Raw genomic sequence first — 21,171 nt, 5'->3', positions numbered from 1 at the left:
CTTTAAAAATTTAAATGAGAAGTTTAATTAATTAAGATTTAAGCCTAGTTTTGGCGTCTTTCAGTGATAATTTTCAAAAATATTACGGTATAAAAACAATTATTGTATCAAATTACAATTCAAAAAATTATCTTTTCAATGATGCCTATTATTTTTATGGTATAAATGTGTTTTAAATTTAAAAATAAATATTTTAAGTCTATCTTGCACTATATATCATAGTTAAAGTGAAACTCAAATCGCTTTCATTGTTGCTACTAATACTTCTTAGGAGATTTATTCCATCGTTGAAGATCAAGATATGAAGGCTCTGCTTATTTCTCCATGTTGAGTAGGTTTCAATAAAAAGTATGGTTTTAATAAAATCTTTGAAATTTTATTGTGTTTGCAATTAAGATTGAACTCCGTAATCAAGCAATGGTGGCTAAAGTGTGATGTTTCTTAAACTTTTTTCAACCAATTTTAAATACCGTTGCCTTCTTTGTGATATAAATAAATATATAGGCTGAAATTTAGGGAAATGTATAGCAAAATGAATAAAACGGTGCATGGCTTCTAAATTATCATGAGTTATGCATTTACATTAAAGTTTGAAGTTTAAAAATATTTTCCCGAAGAAGGTACAAAAACACAAAATACTTAAATGCAAATTATACAAAATATTTAATTGAAATTTAAAGCTGCCACCAGCTGCCCACCAAAAACATCGAATACAGGTATATATATATAAAGAAAAAATTATTTCGGGCGTAATTAAGACCTTATAATCGTGATTCAAATAAAATATCAATTATTTTTCAAATCGTCTAGACTTAAATTTTCATTACTCAAAAGCGAGTTCTTTTACTCGCCACTCTTTTAATAAATACTTACCATCGTTTATAGCATTTTTATATATATTTATATGCCAAACTTGAATAAATTGTTAAAATATTAAATGTTCTATATTCATACAAAGCTCTTATCATTAAATTATCATGTCTATATCTGGAATTTATATTTAAGTACCAGAATGACTCTGCACCGTGCCTCTGAATAACCACTTATTCTGTGTGGCACGATATCTGTATTTTCCTCCCCGTCCAACGAACAGCTTACGACACGCCTTCGCAAACAAACCTGCCAATGATACCAGATTAATCAACGCCCAGTGAAGGATAAACACCGCAGAAGGACGACACTCGAGTGCTCTGAAAGAAAACGAGAATTAAATGAGATAAACATTTAATGTTCAAAGCAAAAATGTCCGAAAATCGTAAAATTATGTTTCGCAGTCTGCTGGTACGGGTAAGATTTTCTTTGCATCATGCATTCTTGAATTTCTTTTTAATTGTTTAAAAAGAATTCTGGTTAATGGTGGTAAAATTTATTTTCCCTAAGCAAATTGCGAGCAATCTAATAAGAACATAACAAGAAAGTCACTCTCTTTGCTAGGATTTATATAATTTCCAATACAACATAAACTAACAAGACTTAATTAAACTAATCCTATCTACTTAAATCTTAATCGGGGGGGGGGCAAATTTCTTCATTAGAACTAAAACCAAAATCATCTTGAATCTAAGAAATAATGTACAGTTAAGAAATATGATAATCATAAGTGATGAAATCCCATATATCATAAGAAAAAACAATGAAATCAGTATATCTTTATATGCAAGCATATTTTTTACTGTGAGGGCAAAAGTTCAAACATTTCTTTTTATCCTATATTCCTTTTTTTCTTTTTATTCATTTAAAAAGAAACATAGTTAAAGATGAGAAAAAACACTCTCGACAGCAAGTATTACGAAAATGATGTAGTCCAGACAATAAAGCAACTGAATTGTGTCAAATTTTGGATAAAATCAGTCAATGGAACAAGATGTCCTAAAATGCATATTTAAAATTTTTTACTAGATGAAGATTCTAAATAATAATAAAAACACGCTAAATTGTGGAAATTTGTAATTATTGAGGTTAAAATATACCATATGATCAGAGCCGTCTTACACAATGAAGTAAGTGGGCTATAGCTCAGAGGCACTTATAAATTTACAGTAACAGGACGGCTACAGAAAAAAATTTTCCTCACATTTCCCAGTCTAAACGAGAAACATTTTCCTAACTTATGGCTACTAATTATATTAAGGTCCTTGTTTTCTCCTTACTCAGAATAAATGTATTTGCACAACATACATTTATTCTGAGTAGATGAAAAAATAATATAATTTTACGAAATTTAATTTTTAAAAATGGAATGCGTATCCTAAAAGTCTATTAAAATAGTATATTTAATATTCCTTATAAGCAAAAAATACTGGAAATTGCCACAAAATACTTTGCATCTGAAATTGAATAAGAATTCTAAGAAAAAATAAAATATTCGCATGTAACATTACGTTAACCGTAAAGGTTATTGCGATTTTTTTTCAAAATTTTAAAATAATTCTAAAACTAATTAGATCTCTGCATAAGAACATGTTACAGCATAAATATAAAAATAGTATAATTATACGAATCTAATAGCATGTATTTTAGTAAAGGTTTACAAAAGAAAGAAAATAGAAACTATTAAAGTATTACTTCAAAACATTTTTCTTTAACAAGTCATAAATTAATTGCACTAATCAAAAACTTACGCTTTTATAAATGAATATAAAAGTATTTATATTCAATTATTAATATAAATAATGCAAGACATAAGATACTAACTTACAGATAATAATTCCAGTAACCAATAGCAATTGATTGCCTATTACATTTAAAATGCAAAATATTAATAATAATAATTAAATTCAAAATTGAAACATCAATTATTAAAATACTTAAAAATAGTTTAAAATCACCAGTATTGCTTTAAGAGAATTAAAAAGTTTTAAAAGCTTGTTTTGCAAAATTTTGAGTTCTGCAATTTCTTTCTCAATTCTTAAACTCTTTTTGAATTGTCTCAATATTTGTTTTTGTTTTTTTGTTTTGTTTTTGTTTTTTTTTTTACTTTTTATCCTTTAAACTGATATTCTGCTTCCCTTTATTTTCCCAAATTTCCTTTCGTTTTTTTTTAATTTCATTTTTTATTTCCCTTTATACTCTTCGTATTGTGAGTTCTTCGCACTAAAAATCAATTGCTATGACACTTCATAATTACTTATTCCACCAATTGCTTGAGCGTTATCACAAGCCATTCTGCTTGCAATAAGTGCTTGCTCTTTCATATTCTCCTACAGAGAATTGATCGAAAATTCTCTCCACATTATTGTTGCCAAGGGAAAACATTATCATTTTTAGTAATGATATAGCGTCATTATTAGATTGCAAGAGTAGGTCGAACCAAAATTTTTAACCCTCTCTGTTCCACGAAAAGTGAAAAAAAAAAAAAAAAAAAAAAAAAAAAAAACTTTTCCTGAAGTTTCATTAAGGTTGTTTTTAGCCACATGCATCAGCTTATCACTCTTCTTATAATGATGAAATTCTAAAAAGTCGCCATTCCCTTCAATGAAAGCTGTCCCGGGTTGCTGTTGTTGTAATCGCTTTGGCGACAACCGGCTTCTGATGAATAGAAATCACAGCGCGAACCTGATTTCTCGGTTCTGTCACTACCCTGTACATGCTTTTATTTTAATTTTGAACTTAATAAATAATTTAATTACAATTTTGAATCCGTTGAAAGTAAAAGCATGATTAGAGCTTCTAACTAGACAACCAGCAACGTGCAATATTACCAATTTTGCCTTCTGCTCGGTCGCAATTTTTGATGATTTAATGACGTAACCAATTCGTTCCATAATAATCTTCCCATTGATGGAATATTACGTATAAAAATAGTTCGTAGCAATAATTTATGAATTTTTGCTAATTATTTATCCAGTTGAATGATTCCAATATCCAAGATAAAGAAAAGCAGTAGCTTTCTTTATTTTGGAAATAGAATTAATTGAATAATAACTTCTTTTCAAAATTCAGAGTTAAACTCGGAGTGGCTGCTTAATTTGTTCAAATATGCGCAAATATTTGGTTTTTAATCTTACACAATAATTAATTTAGTTCAATAAATGTCTGTTACAGATATGATCGCATTTAAGACTGACTCAAATTTAATCCGTGAAGAGAACAAGAAAACTTTCTTACATTGTTTTACATCTTCAACATACTACCTCTATTTTCTTCAATTAATTTCAATAAGTTTTGTATTGTACAAGCACTAAATAATTAAACATTAAATTCACTATATCAAGTATACTAAAATTATCAACCATTACTTCATTTTTATTTTATTTTCTTTATTTATTTTAGTATCTTACGTCTTGATATTTCTTCCATTGGAATTGCATTTAGGTCATAAAAAAAAATCGTTCAAAAACAAATCACGCAAAACTCGAAAAAAAGTTGTCTATGGTTCATAGTAATTAAATATTTCTTTCCTTAGGAATTAGTTACTACGTATTACCTAATACGCTATTTACACATAATGACTAAAATTAGATTGTTTAAAATTCTTGAAATATAATGCTAAATAGAATGACTTTTCCATTTTTTTTTAAATCAAAAGATTCATTCCTATATTTACATCAGTGGGTGCAAATCATTTAAAATAAATACATTTTAAAATGCACCATCCAATTATAAATCCTATTACAGGGATAAGCGGTATTCTCCTTTAGAAACACAAGCTTCAAAAATTGACTTATGTTTATGAAAGGATTCCCTCAATTCTTTTTTACGATTCATTTACCAAAAAAAAAAAAAAAAAAAAAAAATCTATATTGCTTTCAGGAAAATCGTTAAGAATTTATTTGTATCATGCATTCAATAATTCCTTTTCATTGGTTGAAAAAGAAATCCGATTAATAACGACAAAATTTTGGTTGCGAAAGCAAATCGCGAACCAACTTGCAGCAAGAAGGTGACTCGTAAGGGTTTACATAGAGTATAATACCAAATCATCTAGCTTAATCATCTAACCAAATCATCTCACAGAACTAATCCAATCTAATTAAGCTCAGATTCCAAGAAGGATTTAATTATTTGATTTAAACTATACAAATTGATTCACAAACTAGAAATTAATGTGCATTTTAGAAAAGTAAGCTTTTTACCATATGGGAAAACGTGTGTACCATTTATGCATTACAGCTCAATATATATTAAATTTTTCAGAAAGAATCTCTTCATTTTCTTTGTGTCATACACTCTTGGATTTTATTTTATTTATTTAAAAAGGAAGACCATAAAAAATTATTTTCCTTAAGCAAAGCACGAACATGCTCATTGGAAGACACACATCATGTTGGGGTCATATGAAACTAGTTGCTTAGATTTAACGATTAAATGATGTTTTAATTGTTTAGAATAAAATATTCATAATTCTGCATCAATAAGTATAATGTATTTAATCACATTTAAAAATATATAATTAAATTAATAACTCATATTAGAGAGAGGGATAAGTGAGATAGAATAATATCACAGATATCTTTATAAAACAAGCCTATTAAATTTAGTTATGCTTTTAAAAAATTCACTCCGACTGTTTACTATAGATCATTTCTCGAACAAAAAATATGCAATGCCATCGGGAAAGACCCATTTCTATCAAGCATTCTAGAATTTTTTATTGGTTTAAAAAGAAATTTAGTTTAAATGTTACAAATTTCTATTCCCAAAGTGTATAATACTGTAGCAAATTGTGTATCTAACACCAGATGGTGCAATTTTGTGTATTGTAGTTGCTTTCTCCCTTTTACTAGAAGCGGATAGCGAGAGAATGATCTTATAATGTTATCGGAAATTTTAGGGCTAAATATATGCCAGTCCGCTCTAACAACACCTCCCAAGGCACAAAGCCTCTAGACGGCTGGAATGAGTCATCCAAAGAAGTCTGCCGATCTCAACAGCCTAACGGTTAGAGAGATGTAGTTTCATGTTTTCTCTATAGTAAACACATCGCTCGCTTGGCTGTTATAAAATACTGGTTCAATTAAATATAAAGCATTTTTATCTTTATAATATTTCTTAAAATTCAAATCAGATTTTTAAAATTTGATTCTAGCAATTATATTACGAAATATCTATACAATGCAGCATTTGAAAGTAGCAGTAAGACTAACTTAATAATATTCTGGAGAATTAATATACGTTATTCTTCCCTTTTTTTACAAAAAAATGAGCATGCATAAGATAATTTAACAATTTTATTTAAAAACATTTTTGCATGAGATATGTAAACTCTCATAAGAAGAAAAATTCAAAATTCAAGAATATTCTGGAGTGCAATATCTATGTACCTTTGATAAATCATATTTGCGAAATTGTCACCATATAACTTCTCTCATAAATCTTAAAAGAAATAGTCAAGAATAGGAAAGTTTAAACCATTTTATTTAAAAACATTTTTAACATGAAGTATGCAAACTCTCACAAGAAGAAAAATTCAAATCAAAAGATTTTCTGGAGTGCGATATCTATATAATTTCTCTCATAAATCTTAAATGGTCATGAATAAAACAGTTTAAACCATTTTATTTAAAACATTTTTACAGAAAGTACGCAAGCTCGGACAAGATGCACAGCTAATTAAAAGAGATCCTGGAATGCAATTATTACAATTTCTCATAAATTTTATAAAAAAAATAATGAATAAGGGAATTTAAGTCAATTTATTTACATAGATTTTTACATGAAAAGCAAATCAAGGCCTTCTCAATTTTTAAATGAACTTCAACTGTGTCAACAAAGTTATTTTATGTGAAATAAGTTAGAAATGTATATACAGAAAAGACAAAGCAAACACACATGTTATATTACAAGATGAACACAACATCACTAATTAATTATATTATATATACTTTACAACAAACTACATAAAAATACATTATTAGAATACAGTCACTTTCTTCATGAAAATATTCCATATTGTTTATAATACATTCCTCTCTAAAATGTAGCTCACGGACATGTGAAAGCGTAGAAGACAAATTAGAATTAACTAATGATGAAATTATATATATAAATATTTTTAGTATGAAGATAAATGCCCACAAATTAAAAAATTACTGCATTATCATTTTGTTTTCTTTAATGTGTGTTTTCAAAATTTATGAATTGAGATGTTGTATTTATCATGTTTGTACAAATATTTACTTTTTGGTTATACAGTTTATTTAATAATTGCAGTTAAAATTATGGGATATTGACTTACAGATTAATTAAAACTTAAATTCATATTAAAACAGATTGAAATTTTCATTGTTAAACGTACAAAATTAACTTGCAACAAGAAAAAATATTAAAACATAATTAAAATTATACTTTAGGAATGCATCAAATCGTTGCTACAGTTATCTTATGTTAGTTATGTTTGTCTACAGTTATGTGCCGATATTAAAGATTATTTTTGAACCAATCGATCAGTTGATTGATAAATTAAAAACAAATTCTAAAAATTTAAGCTGAAACAAAGAGAAAATGGGAGAAATAGTTCAAACTGTTACTAATAACATTATTCACTGTTGAAAGCTGTAAATAGAGTGCATTTATACATTCAAATATAAATTCAAATTGAAAATTATATGAATATTATCTTTTAAGAAAATTATTGAATAACGGTTACTTTTGAGCCTTCGCTTGACTTGAAATCCTTACGAAGGAGCCTGTGAGTCAAGTCCATTGTGCTTTTAATTTTCCATCCTCCGGAAATTTAAAGATGAACACTTTTGGACCATTGTCAGAATTTCCTTTGCAGTTGAATATTGAACAGTGGAAAGGCACTATCATATTAAAAAAAGTATCTCTTTAAGAAAAAATAAATGCGATGTCTGCCTAATACATAGTTTACTGAAAGAAATACAGAGGATGGGCAGCTGTCGCCAACGGTTTGAAGGCAGTTTACGCACCTGCTAGCTTGCAGTCAGCAATTATTCGTCAGACTTCTTCCTATGACCCATTCGCTCGCATTTCAGCCAGAGCTGAGGCTTTGTACTTTAAGAGGTGTTGGCTCTAATCGATGACATCTTTGTGATCACTCTGCGTTGATATAGAAGAAAGTATTAAGGACGGGGTCATTGTTTATTTCTTGAAACGAGATTGCTATTTTCGTTGCGCTTATTGTATGAGCAGATTTCTCTTCAAAAACTTGCTATCATTCAAATGACGTTTCATATGAATAATCGCAACCAAAACAGAATTTAGTGTGCAGTAATTGTTCAGGTGTTTTCGTGTAGTAAACAGAAAAATTTCTAATGTTCAATGGTAAATTTTCTAAAATCTTCCATCTTCGATTCCCAAATGCGAGAAAAGAAAGAAAGAAAAAAAAAAAAAAAAAAACTTCCCTTTGATTTCAACTCTAATTAAAATTCTTATTTATATTTTTCATTTCTTACTACGGTTCAGGATGAATATTACTCATTTTCTCCAGTTAAATGTGAGCATGTGCAGGAAAACTCATTCCAACTCCTAAAATTTTTAAGTACGTTAACATTGCACGATCATTCTCTCGCTATCCGCTTCCCCTTTTAATTGTTCAAGTATAAATAAGTAGTTTCTCTTCTGTCTTATAAGGGCACGGTTGTGTCAATCTATTTCTCTTCTTATAATGTAGCATAACTTCCTTTGAATCAGGGATTGGACCATTTAAAAAGGTTCAGTCTATGAATATTTTCATAGCTCTCTCACTTCTGCTATATACATTAAGTAAATCAGTAAGATTCTCTTAAAAGGAAAGTCGCTCTCCCTACTAGGAACTGCGAAACATGTAACGCCTCCTATCTTTTGGCTTTCTTGAGTTATTACGTTAGTGGACGACTATATATAATGGCAAAACACTTTAATTGTTCGACTCGAAGACATCTAACAGGTGGAGGATAGTAAAAATTTCGAGATTAAAAAGTTTGAAGATTAAATTTCTTTCAGTTTGTATATTAAGTTTAGCAAAGAGCTAAAACGGAACGAACTGGATGGTAGAAACTCAATATATAATCATTATAGCAAACTTTAAAGTCAATAGCTATATTCAGATAAACTTCATCTTGAATATTACCTCATGGACTGCTTTGATATACAAGCGAGAACTAAAAAAAGCAGAGAGCTTAATGGATGAAATTCGACATGTGGTCTATACATGACATTTCAGATCTATTTTAAATTTCGTCCTATTTACAAGTGACATTTGGAAAAGATAACACAAAAACGAAGTAAGATGAAAGAGTATAATCAGGCTTGGTCCCGAAACATTAGATATACATGAAACTTTGGACAAAATCAACAATGCTAAAGGATGTACTCTCGGATTTCCCGATTAGGCAGCTGCTTAAGGCTGCAGGACTCAATGAGGCACAGGTTGATTAAAAAGGTGTTATCATATTGATTAGCAAATACATTTTTTTAAAAAAAATCTAATTCAATGAAATAAAAAATATTGAAACGATTTTATTAACTCTTTATCATATATAATTGATAAGTTCCTATCTGTTTCATTATGCTAATTTAACTATAGCATTTATAAGCAACGAGCGTTGTTTCAATAGTACTTGTACAAACATAGATGTCGCATTATTAAGAGTTATAATAAAAAAATAAAAGTATACCCATGTTTACAATAATAAAAAATTTAACCAAAAATAAGTCATTATAACCACAAATAAACAATTATATGTTGCTTAGTTAAAAAAAAAAAAAAAAAAAAAAATTGGCACACAATTATTAAACCCATACGCTGAAATTATACGCCTATATTAAATTAACAAACCTATACGCCTTGCTTCTAAAAGACAGCGTATGATATCAAACAAGAAATTGAAATAAAGATTGCATTCAATGATATTAATTTCTATATGCATACACGTATATCGGTGGGATAATAAAAAAGCACTCATGTGGTATCAAAGTAGGTTTAGTTCATCCCAACTGAGAATATTAATTTTTTCATCTCGACTGGGAAAAATCTAGTCATTATAATTATAGTAACAACTTTATTTAGAGGTATGCAACAATGTTTCAGTGAGTTCATTCTCACTGTTTTTATTTTTTTCCCCTCTCTTCCATAGTTTGCAGATTGTGCACAGATGGCGCTTCTTTAGATTCTGCATTCAGTATTAAAACTCCGTTATCGGAAAACGCATTTTTAAAAATTTTCTTTTTCATTTTTCTTTCAATTACTCATTGTGGGAAAATCTGTATAATTTCAGATACTTCTAAATTTTTAATAGACTTAGGATAAAAATGGTTTGATAAAATGATGATTAAAATAGTTATTCATAAATTATTTATAGATTACACATTAACCCATTCACATACGAATTTACTTAATTTCCTAATTAGATGGCATATCTTATTTGGGACAAATTGGGAGTTCATATTTAAGATCTAATTGTTTTTTAATGAAAATGCATTGATTTTTACTTTCTCGTATACGTATATGGAAAGTATAGTAATCATCAAAAATTTTGAACTCGAGATTTTGACGAATCCCTGAATTCGAAAAGCATATTTTTAGAAAATACCTGTCTATCTGTTTGTGTCAAAAATAACTGAAAAAACTCTGAGCTAGACGGTTGAAATTTGGTATGCCATCTTTACACCAAATTTTTAGATTTCTATCAAATTTTGAGTAAACTCTGCTCAGAGGAAGACCGTTTGTCCGGCTGTTCGAATATAAGTTAACACGATAATTACAAAACGAAGAGTGTTAGATCGATAAAATCCGGCACACAAGTTTAACTCTATAGTATTAATTCCTGTCAAATTATGAGCCAAATCGAATGAAGGATTGACGGTCTATCGGTCTACATGCAAGCTCGAGAATTCAAATGACTTAAATATATCAAATTTGCTATGTGATTTTGTGACCTCAAGTGCAGTTTTGTTTCAAATTTTGGTTTCAGTTAGTTGAGAAAAACGTGTCTAAAACAAAAATTCGATTTTTGGATACTATTAGCGCATACCAGGGATCAACCGCTAAATAACTCGCCAAAGATGACACAACATATTCAGTAAAAATGGTAAATTTACGCCAAAATAGTATATTTCGTAACTATTGTACGCGAATGCCATTTAAGGCGTTCTCTGGCGTGACAAGTTTATTAGAGAGTGCACGAGATAGAGCGAAAACTCCAGCTGGCCTTAAACTTAAATAAACATTGAAAAATAAATGCATGGAGAACGTTATGTTTAAGTAGTCCATTTTTCACAAGTGCATTTTTCATATCTTATATAAAATAGTAAGTTTGTAATTATATTTACAAAATATTTTCTCCAATCTTCGTAAGAAATAACATATTTGTATTTTTTCAGAATTTTATATTGTTCGTGTCCGAACTATAGTAAATTTTTGCTGTGTGCGCCCTCTTATTCGCCTCAGATCCGAAATACAACCAAATTCCTGCTCGTTGTTGCAGTTCTTATAAAAATTATTTTAGGTAAGGGACTATGCTAAAAAGATTGATTATTGATAAAAATATCGAATTTTTTTAAAATTTATTATTTTGAATTAAGACTTTCTTTTATAAAACTTTCTGAATTTAGTTTCGACATTCATTTTATATAACATCCATGGTAAGAATATACATTTGTCCATTTAACATGACACGTCATTCTGGCACTATCTGCATTTCTATCTATGTACCACAATCTAGAATGAAATATAACTATTTTTTTTCCAAAATTAGATCTTAGGGCGAATAAATCTCAAGAATCTTATTAAAAAAAGACTCAAATATTAACAATCTTTTACTGATCAATAAAAAAAACGATAAAAATTGAAATTTGCAAACATATTTTTAAAATATGTTTGCAATTTTTTAAAAATGAATGAAAAGGTCAATATATGAATAAAAAAGAAGCTAAATACTACTATTTTTAATTAAATGCAAAAATTAATTATTATGGGTTATTTTGAAGCCAAATTAGAGAAATAGTGCTTGCCCCCCTGTCGGATTTGTCTTGCCACCCCCGGCGGCAAACCTCTGCCGCCGCCCCTGGCTTTTCCCTGTGATTTGGGAAGGAATGGTATTTTTTCCAAACAATGTGTCGACATGTTATCTTAAAACATATTTTTTAGTAATCTTTCTACTTATTTAATGGATATTTAATACAAAATCCTTTTCATCTTTTATAAGTGTTCCTTTTTATATTATTTCATTACAGCGAACGCTGGATAAAAATGACATAGTGTTAATCGTTCAGTACAAACGAAAAATTTAGACTATTTATTTTCTTCAGGTGGCTTTTACTTGTTTTCCACTTTTTTTTTTTTTGTTACTTCTGTTGTTGATTTTAGATGGTTCTGAATTTCCTGGTATTAATGAAATTATTTAAAAGTACTTTCTGCCTAACGAATGTTTCTATTGATACATCTTCAAAGCAGGTGATGTACTGATCTTTAAAAAAAATTAACATTAATGTCTTAACTTATATTCCTTTACAGAAGACTTCTGAACAATATGAAGACATATTTTTCATTAAAATCTAATGTTTACTGTTTCTGCAAAAAAAAAAAAAAAAAAGTATTCTTTAAAACTTTATATGATTGATGAATACAGTATCTTTGTTGTCAGAGAGAAATATTCTGCTAATGATTATATTTCTCTTGACACTCCCAGAACAGCTTACGTCTATTTTTTTATAATTTCCAAGTTCAACATTTCTATTTGTCTTTATATGTTACCATGAACTAAAAAAATAAATAAAATTATATTCTGCTATTGCTAATTTTAAGTTATGATGTGAGAACATAAAATAAAATTTGATTTTATTGAAAGTTGTATTTTCAAATCATAGCTAGTTAAAAAATGCATTGACGAATTCAAGCATCCAGAATATATATATATTTAATAGAATAAGCTTCTTGATATAAACTTTCTGTACAAGTATTTTCTATAACATAATTAGAGTTTAGAGTAGACGTTGTTGAATGAGAATTTAAACTCAAACATTTTGGAATGATATTTTGCATTGCCTGCAGTTCCATTTAAAGATACTTCTAGCTAACTTTTATGGCATAAAAATTTCATTCCCAAAACTATCATGTTCTCATGTCATAAATAATACATATTTAAGACACTGTCAGGGAACTTCATATGTTTTGCATTTATTTTCCTTTAAACAATTTCAGTTTTAAAATTTCTAAAAATAACTATGAAATGGGAATTTTTAAAAAAATATATATATAAAAAATCTATGTAAAATATTGTAATATTTCGCAAATAATTTCGCGGGATCTATTTTAGAATGTAACAAGTGCTCAAAAATTGATTATTCCTAAACAGTTGCAGTATTTCCAATTTCAATCTTAAACATTTTTTAATTATAAATAACAGACTATGATTTGTGAGAAAATATAATAGCGTTCAAACTAATTAGATAAACAATTCCTTCTTACATCTTTCTGTATTTTATTGATTTTTGATTCTCAGATTGTAATTATGGTAGTCATATATTTCAATTGAAATATTTTTTTAAATTATCTATTGTCTTATTCTTCATAAAGTATACAATTTTGCGTAGCATTCTTGTATGTAGTTTGTTCATTTAATATGTATCTTTATTCATTGCTCTTGATAGTATTAATTCCATTCATTAACATTTTACATCCTAAATTATAGAAAAATATAACAACTCAACAGACATATAAAAATTTCATATTAGTATTTCAATTTAGTTACATGCTGAGAAATTTGCTTTTTTATTATTTGATTTTCGAAAGTTATTTAGTAATATTTACATCCAAGACATCTCATATTATGCAATGTCAATGTTTATTGGACTAACTCAGTGAAATATTCACATGTAAATGTTTTACATTGTTATTTTTATAAGTTATGAGACTTATATATAATTCAGTAAATAAACAACAGATTGTAGTTGCTATTTTTGTTTTAACTGCTAACCATTTACCAAAAGAAATGTTTAGTAAGCATTCAGCTAAGTGAAGTCCTAAGGGTACGAATTTGTAAATATTCTTATTCTGTTCTTTAACACTGTAACATCCCTATATTTTATGTGAATAAATATTTATCCAATATCTATAGGTAAGCAATGTCTCCTTCGTTAACTGAGAGTACATTACAAGTTCTATGCTTAGCAGCCATTCATACCTGGTTTCGATAATGATTTCCAACCAAACCGAATGAAAACAAATGTATAATTTTCTTAACAATCTCACAAAATCAGCTGGTATATAAATATTTAAAATAAGTTTTAATAAAAATACTTTCATTCGTATTTACTTTGTAATAATTACTTTACTATTAATAATTACTTGTAATAATTACTTTGTTTAATTACTTAAAGCCGCTGTTTCAACCTATTAATAATATTAGATAATCTTCTATTCTCTTTAGGTATTCCCAGTAGGCTTGATTGAGAAAAATCACTGGGCAGTTGAATATTATCTCCAGTATTTTCAGCAACGCCATAACTAGAACCAAGGTTGTTCTTATTTGTTGACACAAAAGAGCATTCATCTGTGTGAAGATTAGGATTAAGATTGTTCTTATTTCTTGACTCAGAAGAGCATTCATTTGGAGGATCAAGGACTGTTTCTAAACTATCGACAGATTGTGAAACAGTTTTTTCTGTCGCAATGTTCATTTTCTTTAATGCAGGAAAGAGTTTAGTTTCTAGAGTATCATCTTTTTCCTCAACCCGCCTTTTTAACTTACTGATAATATTAGACAACCTTTCATTCTCTTTAGGTATTAGTAGGCTTGATTGAAATAAATCATTCTCTAGTAGGCTTGATTGAGATAAATCATTCTCTAGTAGGCTTGATTGAGTTAACTCACTGTGCAGTTGAATCTTATCTCCAGTATTTTCAGCAACGTCATTAACCGAATCAAAGTTGTTCTTATTTGTTGATATAGAAGAGATTTCATTTCTGTTATACCCAGGATTAAGGATGTTCTTATTGGTTGCCCCAGAAGAGCATTCATGAGGAGGATCAAGGACATTTAGTACAGTTTTTAACACCGTTTGAAACAAAAAATGTAATCTATCAGGAAAGAAAGCATTAGTGTTCGAGTCAATGTTCTGATCTATATGTATATTCCTACTATGTTCAATATTGGATACACACTTTTCATCAGATTTTGTAGTGTCCTTTCTAAGTCCTGTCCTACTTTTTCTAGTTTTGCTTCTTCCTGTGTAGTATCTTTGTTTCCTTTTTTTTCTCTTCTTTCTTCTTTCTACTCTCCGCTGTTCATGCATGTTACTGGATTGAAATAAATCACTGTGCAATTCAACCTTAACTCCATTATTTTCAGCAACGTCATGACTAAATTCTAGGTTGTTCAGATTTGATGAAACAGAGAACATTTCATTTGTGTATTGACCAGTATAAAGATAGTTATTACTTGTTGATTTTGAATAACATTTATTTTGAGGTTCAGGGACTGTTTCGGAACTATCGACAGATTCTGTTTTTATTTTTCTTTCTAAGCCCATTACTTTCCGTTCTTCTTTTGTAGCATCTTTTTTTCCTTTTTGTGGTGTACTTTTTTCTTTCTTCAGTTCGATGTTATCTCCAGTATTTTCAGCAATGCCATGAGCAGAATCAAGATTATTCTTATTTGTTGACACAAAAGAGAATTCATCTGTGTGAAGATTAGGATTAAGACTGTTCTTATTTGTTGACGAAGACGAGCATACATTTGGAGGAAAAAAGAATGTTTTTAAATTTTCGTCAGACTGTGAAACGGTTTGTTCTATCTTTATTTGCCTTTTTAAGACCTTACTTTCTCTTTTTATTGTTCTTTCTGCGTTTTTAGTTTCTTTCTTTCCTTTTTGTGATGCTCTTTCTTCTTTCTTCAGTCCGATGTTACCTCCAGTATTTTCAGCAACGCCATGAGCAGAACCAAGGTAGTAATTATTTGTTGACACAAAAGGGTATTCATCTGTGTGAAGATTAGGATTAAGATTGTTCTTATTTGTTTCCCAAGACGAGCATTCATTTGTAGGAAAAAAGAATGTTTTTAAATTTTCGTCAGACTGTGAAACGGTTTGTTCTATCTTTATTTGCCTTTTTAAGACCTTACTTTCTCTTTTTATTGTTCTTTCTGCGTTTTTAGTTTCTTTCTTTCCTTTTTGTGGTGCTGTTTTTTCTTTCTTCAGACCGATGTTATCTCCAATATTTTCAGCAACGCCATGAGCAGTGTCAAGCTTGTTCTTATTTCTGGACTCAGAAGAGATTTCATTTGTGCTGTGATTAGGATTAAGGTTGTTTTTTTCTGTTGACATAGAAGAGCATGCATTTGGTGGATCAAGGACTGTATCTAAACTTACTACAGATTGTGAAACAGTTTTTGTTGTCGCAATCTTCTTTATGTTCTTTAATATAGGAACGTTTTTATTTTCTAGAATATCATCTCTGTCTTCACGCCGCCTTTTCAACTTATCAATAGTATTAGATAATCTTTCACTACTTTCAGGTATTGAACCCTCCATTTGTAAGATTAATGTATCTTTCAGGGGGCTTGATAGAGAAGATACTTTTATTTGATATTTCCTTTCAGGGCGTAATAAAGCAGCAATTTCTAAAAAAAAGGAAGAGCAAAAGATAAATATTTTATTATTAACAAATGAAGAATCTCATTCATTTTTAGTATCAAATTTTCTACTGACTTAAGAATTAACAAAAGAAATGGTATCATGAAACAACAAATTGATGATAGAGTGCTCAGAACAATTTGATATCTAAATAAAAAATGGCAATAAAATTGTAAAAAAACAATATTATCTACAATATATACAAGAAGGGCCATAGAAATGAAAAATTAATATCAATTTTTTTAAATTTTGATTATTATATATATTTTTTAAATTTAATAACTCATAAAATGACTTTGGTACAAACATTAAAGAAAGGGGGGGGAACTAATTTTGTCTCTAAAGAAACAATATATTTGAGTATGTAATAAAAAAAATAATTAACATTCGGATAAAAATAAAAGTATAAATACAAATAACTCTAAGAGTTTTTTCTTTTTCTGTCACACTTCATGTTTATATAAATGTAGCCTAAAGACAAAAGACATTAAAAGATATTTTTGAATTATTCCCAATTAGCAATTTCCACTCAACTTTCCTCTTCAAATAATTTGAAAGACATATATTTATCCAGGAATAGATTTCATATCCAAACGCTCTCTGTAATAAAGTTAATGAAAAAAGTGTGCCATGCATTCACAGCTTTTAAATTATCAAAAACAGATTAATTTCTGTATAAAAACTACTACTCAAGGGCTTTACTGATTTTAGATTCATCGAAAAAATATCGATATTTTTGAAAAATCGATTTTTCGATACCAGTTTTCGAAAAATATCGTTCTATCGAAATTATGAACATGAGTAAGGAATCACGATACAATAATTCAATATTCACAAGGAATCGCGATACAATGACTCAATATTCACAATTAATATGTTTTTTCGATTTCGTTTTGTTTACCGGTTGGTGGTTTTTTTTTATTGCTCTTCATTCTTTCTCACCTTCATACAGAATATGAGTTAATAGTTCTACAAATACTGTCATATTCTAATAAATAAAAATGCTTGCTTTAAACGCAGTGTTATTGGATGCAACAATAATTTGTCAGATACTGAAAAATTACATTATCTTCGTGCTTCTCTTAAAAATGAAGCAAAACTTTTTGAAGCAAAAGATGATAAATTTATGTCTTTATTCCAGGCATTGGAAGAAAAATATGAAAACAAACGAATTATTGTTGATAACTATATTCAATCAATTCTTGAAATCGATAAGAAAAATTAAATTGTTTATAGAATAAATAGAAATTTAAGAGTTATGAAAAATTTAAATTTTGAAAGAAACAATTTCTCTGATATCATTATTTTAAATATTGTTTTGATAAAATTAAATCTTGAAAGTCAAAAATAGTTTGAGTTTTCTTTGAAAAATACCGAAGTATCTGAATTGGATAATTTATTAACTTTTATGGAAAAAAGAAGTCAGGTCTTGGAAAACGTTCATAGGAATAGTTTACTGAAAACTAAACACCCTCGACTCAAGTTCCAAACAAAAGTTTTGTGTTGAATTCTAATGCGAAAAATAAAAAAGGTATTTTGTGCAAATTCTCGCATCCAATATATACTTGTGATATGTTTAAAAAACTCTCCCCTAAAGAGAGATATGATGTAGCCTAAAAACAACTTATGCCCTAGTTGCTTAATGACGGGTCATCATTTAAATAGTTGTTCATCGAAGTACATTTGCAATCAATGTGGAAAAAAGCATAATAGTCTGTTACATATTTCTAAAGAATTAAATAGTTTTGGTTCCTTCTGTAAGCAGAATGCTTCGTGGAATGACTCATTGCCGGCGCCAATCTCTAATATCAATAAATCTCTCGATTCAAGTGTTTCTGCCACATGGCTCAGTAGTCTTGAAAGTATAAACAAATCAAGAGGAAAAGAATTATTGCTTTTCAATACCAGCTGTTTTTTAACGAAAGGCAAAACTGTCTTGTTAGCTACAGCAAATGTTTATATCGAATCTAAAAGTGGAGAAAGATTGTGTTTGAGAGCAATTTTAGACATCGGATCGGTTCTAACTATGCAAGCACTCATTGTGCAAATTAATTAGATTTAAAGAAAGAAAAAACAAACATTGCGGTTTCTGGCATTATTGGGCTAGAGATGTCCGTTAAGTCGAAAATAGAGGCCAATGTTTCAAACAATAATTTTAGTTTTTCAAGGTCTTTAGAATTTCTTGTTCAAAAAATAACAGATCTTACCCCGTTGAAATATATAGATGTATCTATCATTAATTGGCCAAAGAATGTTAATTTAGCTGATCTATCATTTAATAGTCCTGGGCAAATTGACGTTTTATTGGGTGCGGAGGTCTTTATCGAAATTTTGAAACCTAATAAAATACAGCTTTCGGAACAAAAAATAATATTGCAGGATTCTGAATTTGGATATGTAGTTAGTGGAGCAATTGAAAATCCAATAGCTGAAAATCGAATGTATTGTGGCCTATCAAAAAAAAACTGAAAGTCTAGGTGAAACATTAGAAAAACTTTGGAAAATTGAAACTGTTGAAGAAGACAATGTTATTCAAGGAAACGAAGAAAAAATATGTGAGGAGCAGTAAGTCAAAACTCAAACCAGAACGGATAGCGGTCGTTATGTGGTTAAAATGCCAATGAGAGAAAAAAGTAATTCTCAATTAGGCGAATCGAAAGACATCGCTCTTCGGAGATTAAATTGGTTATATAAACGATTAAAGAAAGAACCAATTATGTGGGAACTATATAAAAATTTCATAGATGAATATCAAAGCTTGGGTTACATGTCGGAAGTAGTCGACTGTGAAGAGCCTGATATTACATACTACATTTCTCATCAAGGTGTATACCGCCCACAGAATAGCTCACCTCCTCTCCGTGTTGTCTTTAATGCCTCACAAGCCACTCCAACTGGATATTCTTTGAACTCTCTACTATTAAATGGTGGAATTCTTCAAGAAGAACTGTTTTCAACTTTGTGTCATTTTCGAACTCATCGCTTTGCATTTATAGTGGATGTTAAAAAAATGTATAGACAAATTTTAGTTGAGGATTCACAGCAAGATCTTTTGAGAATTTTATGGAAAAATAGTGACGGTGATTCTATCAAAATTTACAAGCTGAAAACCGTGACATATGGCACAAGTTGCGCGCCATTTTTTGCAACACGAACCTTGAAACAATTTTTCATTGATGAAGGTGAAAAATTCCCCTTTGCAACACCTGTTGTCATGTCAGACTTCTACATGGATGATTGTTTGTCTGGATCAAATACATTGGATACTCCGAAAGAATTACAAACCGAACTTATTCAAATGCTCGCTTGTTGTGGGATGGAGCTGCACAAATGGTGCTCTAATAGCCCTCAACTTTTGAGTCATAACTGTGTGAATAGTGACTACTTGTTCGATTCCTCAAATGAAGTAAAAGCTCTGGGATTGTTGTGGAAACCTGAAGTTGATTGCTTTGCCTTTAGAATGACTGTAGATAATTCTGCTAAATATGCAAGGAGAACTGTGTTATCAGTTATTGCAAAAACTTATGATTACCTTGGCTTTGTTGGACCTTTAATTACAAAGGCAAAGATTTTCATGCAAACTGTTTGGTTTTTAAATATAGATTGGAATGATTCACTTCCAACAAAAGAATCAAAAGAATGGACCCAGTTTTTGGACTCACTTCACAAGGTTAATGATTTGGACATCAACAGATTTGTTCTTATGGAAAATTTAAAAGTTGTAGAACTTCACCGATTTTCAGATGCAAGTGAAAAAGCATATGGAGCCGTTATATATATATAAGGTGTATCGCATCGAATGGAAAAATTACTTCTAATCTTCTTTGTAGTAAATCCAGAGTTTCCCTTTTAAGGCAATCAAAATTTCTAAACTTGAACTGAATGTTGCTGTGCTGTTGTCTAATCTTATAACAAAGGTTGTCAAGTCCTTAAAACTAGCTATATCAGCTATTCATTTGTGGTGTGACTCGAGCATCGTATTATCCTGGATGCAACAATCACCACATCTACTCAAGGTGTTCGTTGCCAATAGAGTGAGTAAAATCCAAGAACGGACAAATGACTTTCAGTGGCACTGAACATACACGCTCTATATTTATGTCGATTGCTCTCACATTATTAAAAAATCACCACACAAGAATAATTTTAGACTCTTTTTCCTTTTATTCTGGCTATCATTGCTTGGCAGCACATTCTTGCTGCCGCACACACCCTCGCTCACGATACACTGAAGTGTTTTTCCCTTTGCCGCAAGAGGGCAGCACAGTGACAGGTCGGAACATACCACCCGCCTTGACATAATGTTGTCAACACACACACACAAGGAAAACTATGGAATATCACAATTCAATGCACAATGCTGAATAAAAACACACAAATTCAGATTTTAAACACTACAAATTACAAGGTAATAATATTAATCACACAATAAACAACACTAATATAAGATTACACATCAATAGGAAAAATACAATTACATTAAATCACTATACAATATTACACTGATTAAATTCTATTATCCATAGGTAATTTACACAATTTGGAAATAGTTCTTTTGAAAACACCCTTCTGTGTTTTCACATCACAAACTCTTACGTAACCATCCTTACCGAAGTAAATATTCAAAATACGACCAATGGCCCATTTGGTACTTGG

At 29.4% G+C, this 21,171-nt stretch overlaps 1 protein-coding gene across 1 annotated transcript; it reads left to right on the top strand.

Moving 5' to 3' along the window:
• The first annotated feature begins 19,129 nt into the window (after window positions 1–19,129).
• LOC129959383 (uncharacterized) lies at window positions 19,130–20,299 on the top strand. Its single transcript, XM_056072203.1, has one exon. The coding sequence runs from the start codon at window positions 19,130–19,132 to the stop codon at window positions 20,297–20,299; it is 1,170 nt and encodes a 389-aa protein (XP_055928178.1).
• The last annotated feature ends 872 nt before the right edge of the window (window positions 20,300–21,171 follow it).

This window comes from Argiope bruennichi, chromosome X1, assembly GCF_947563725.1.
Source record: "Argiope bruennichi chromosome X1, qqArgBrue1.1, whole genome shotgun sequence".
Taxonomy (NCBI): Eukaryota; Metazoa; Arthropoda; class Arachnida; order Araneae; family Araneidae; genus Argiope; species Argiope bruennichi.
Note: the sequence above shows the minus strand (reverse complement) of the source record. Positions and strands in the feature narration are given on the sequence as shown.

Bases quoted from the DNA above. Each gene is read 5' to 3' on its own strand.
- LOC129959383 (XM_056072203.1), top strand. From the start codon at position 19,130: ATGCCAATGAGAGAAAAAAGTAATTCTCAATTAGGCGAATCGAAAGAC.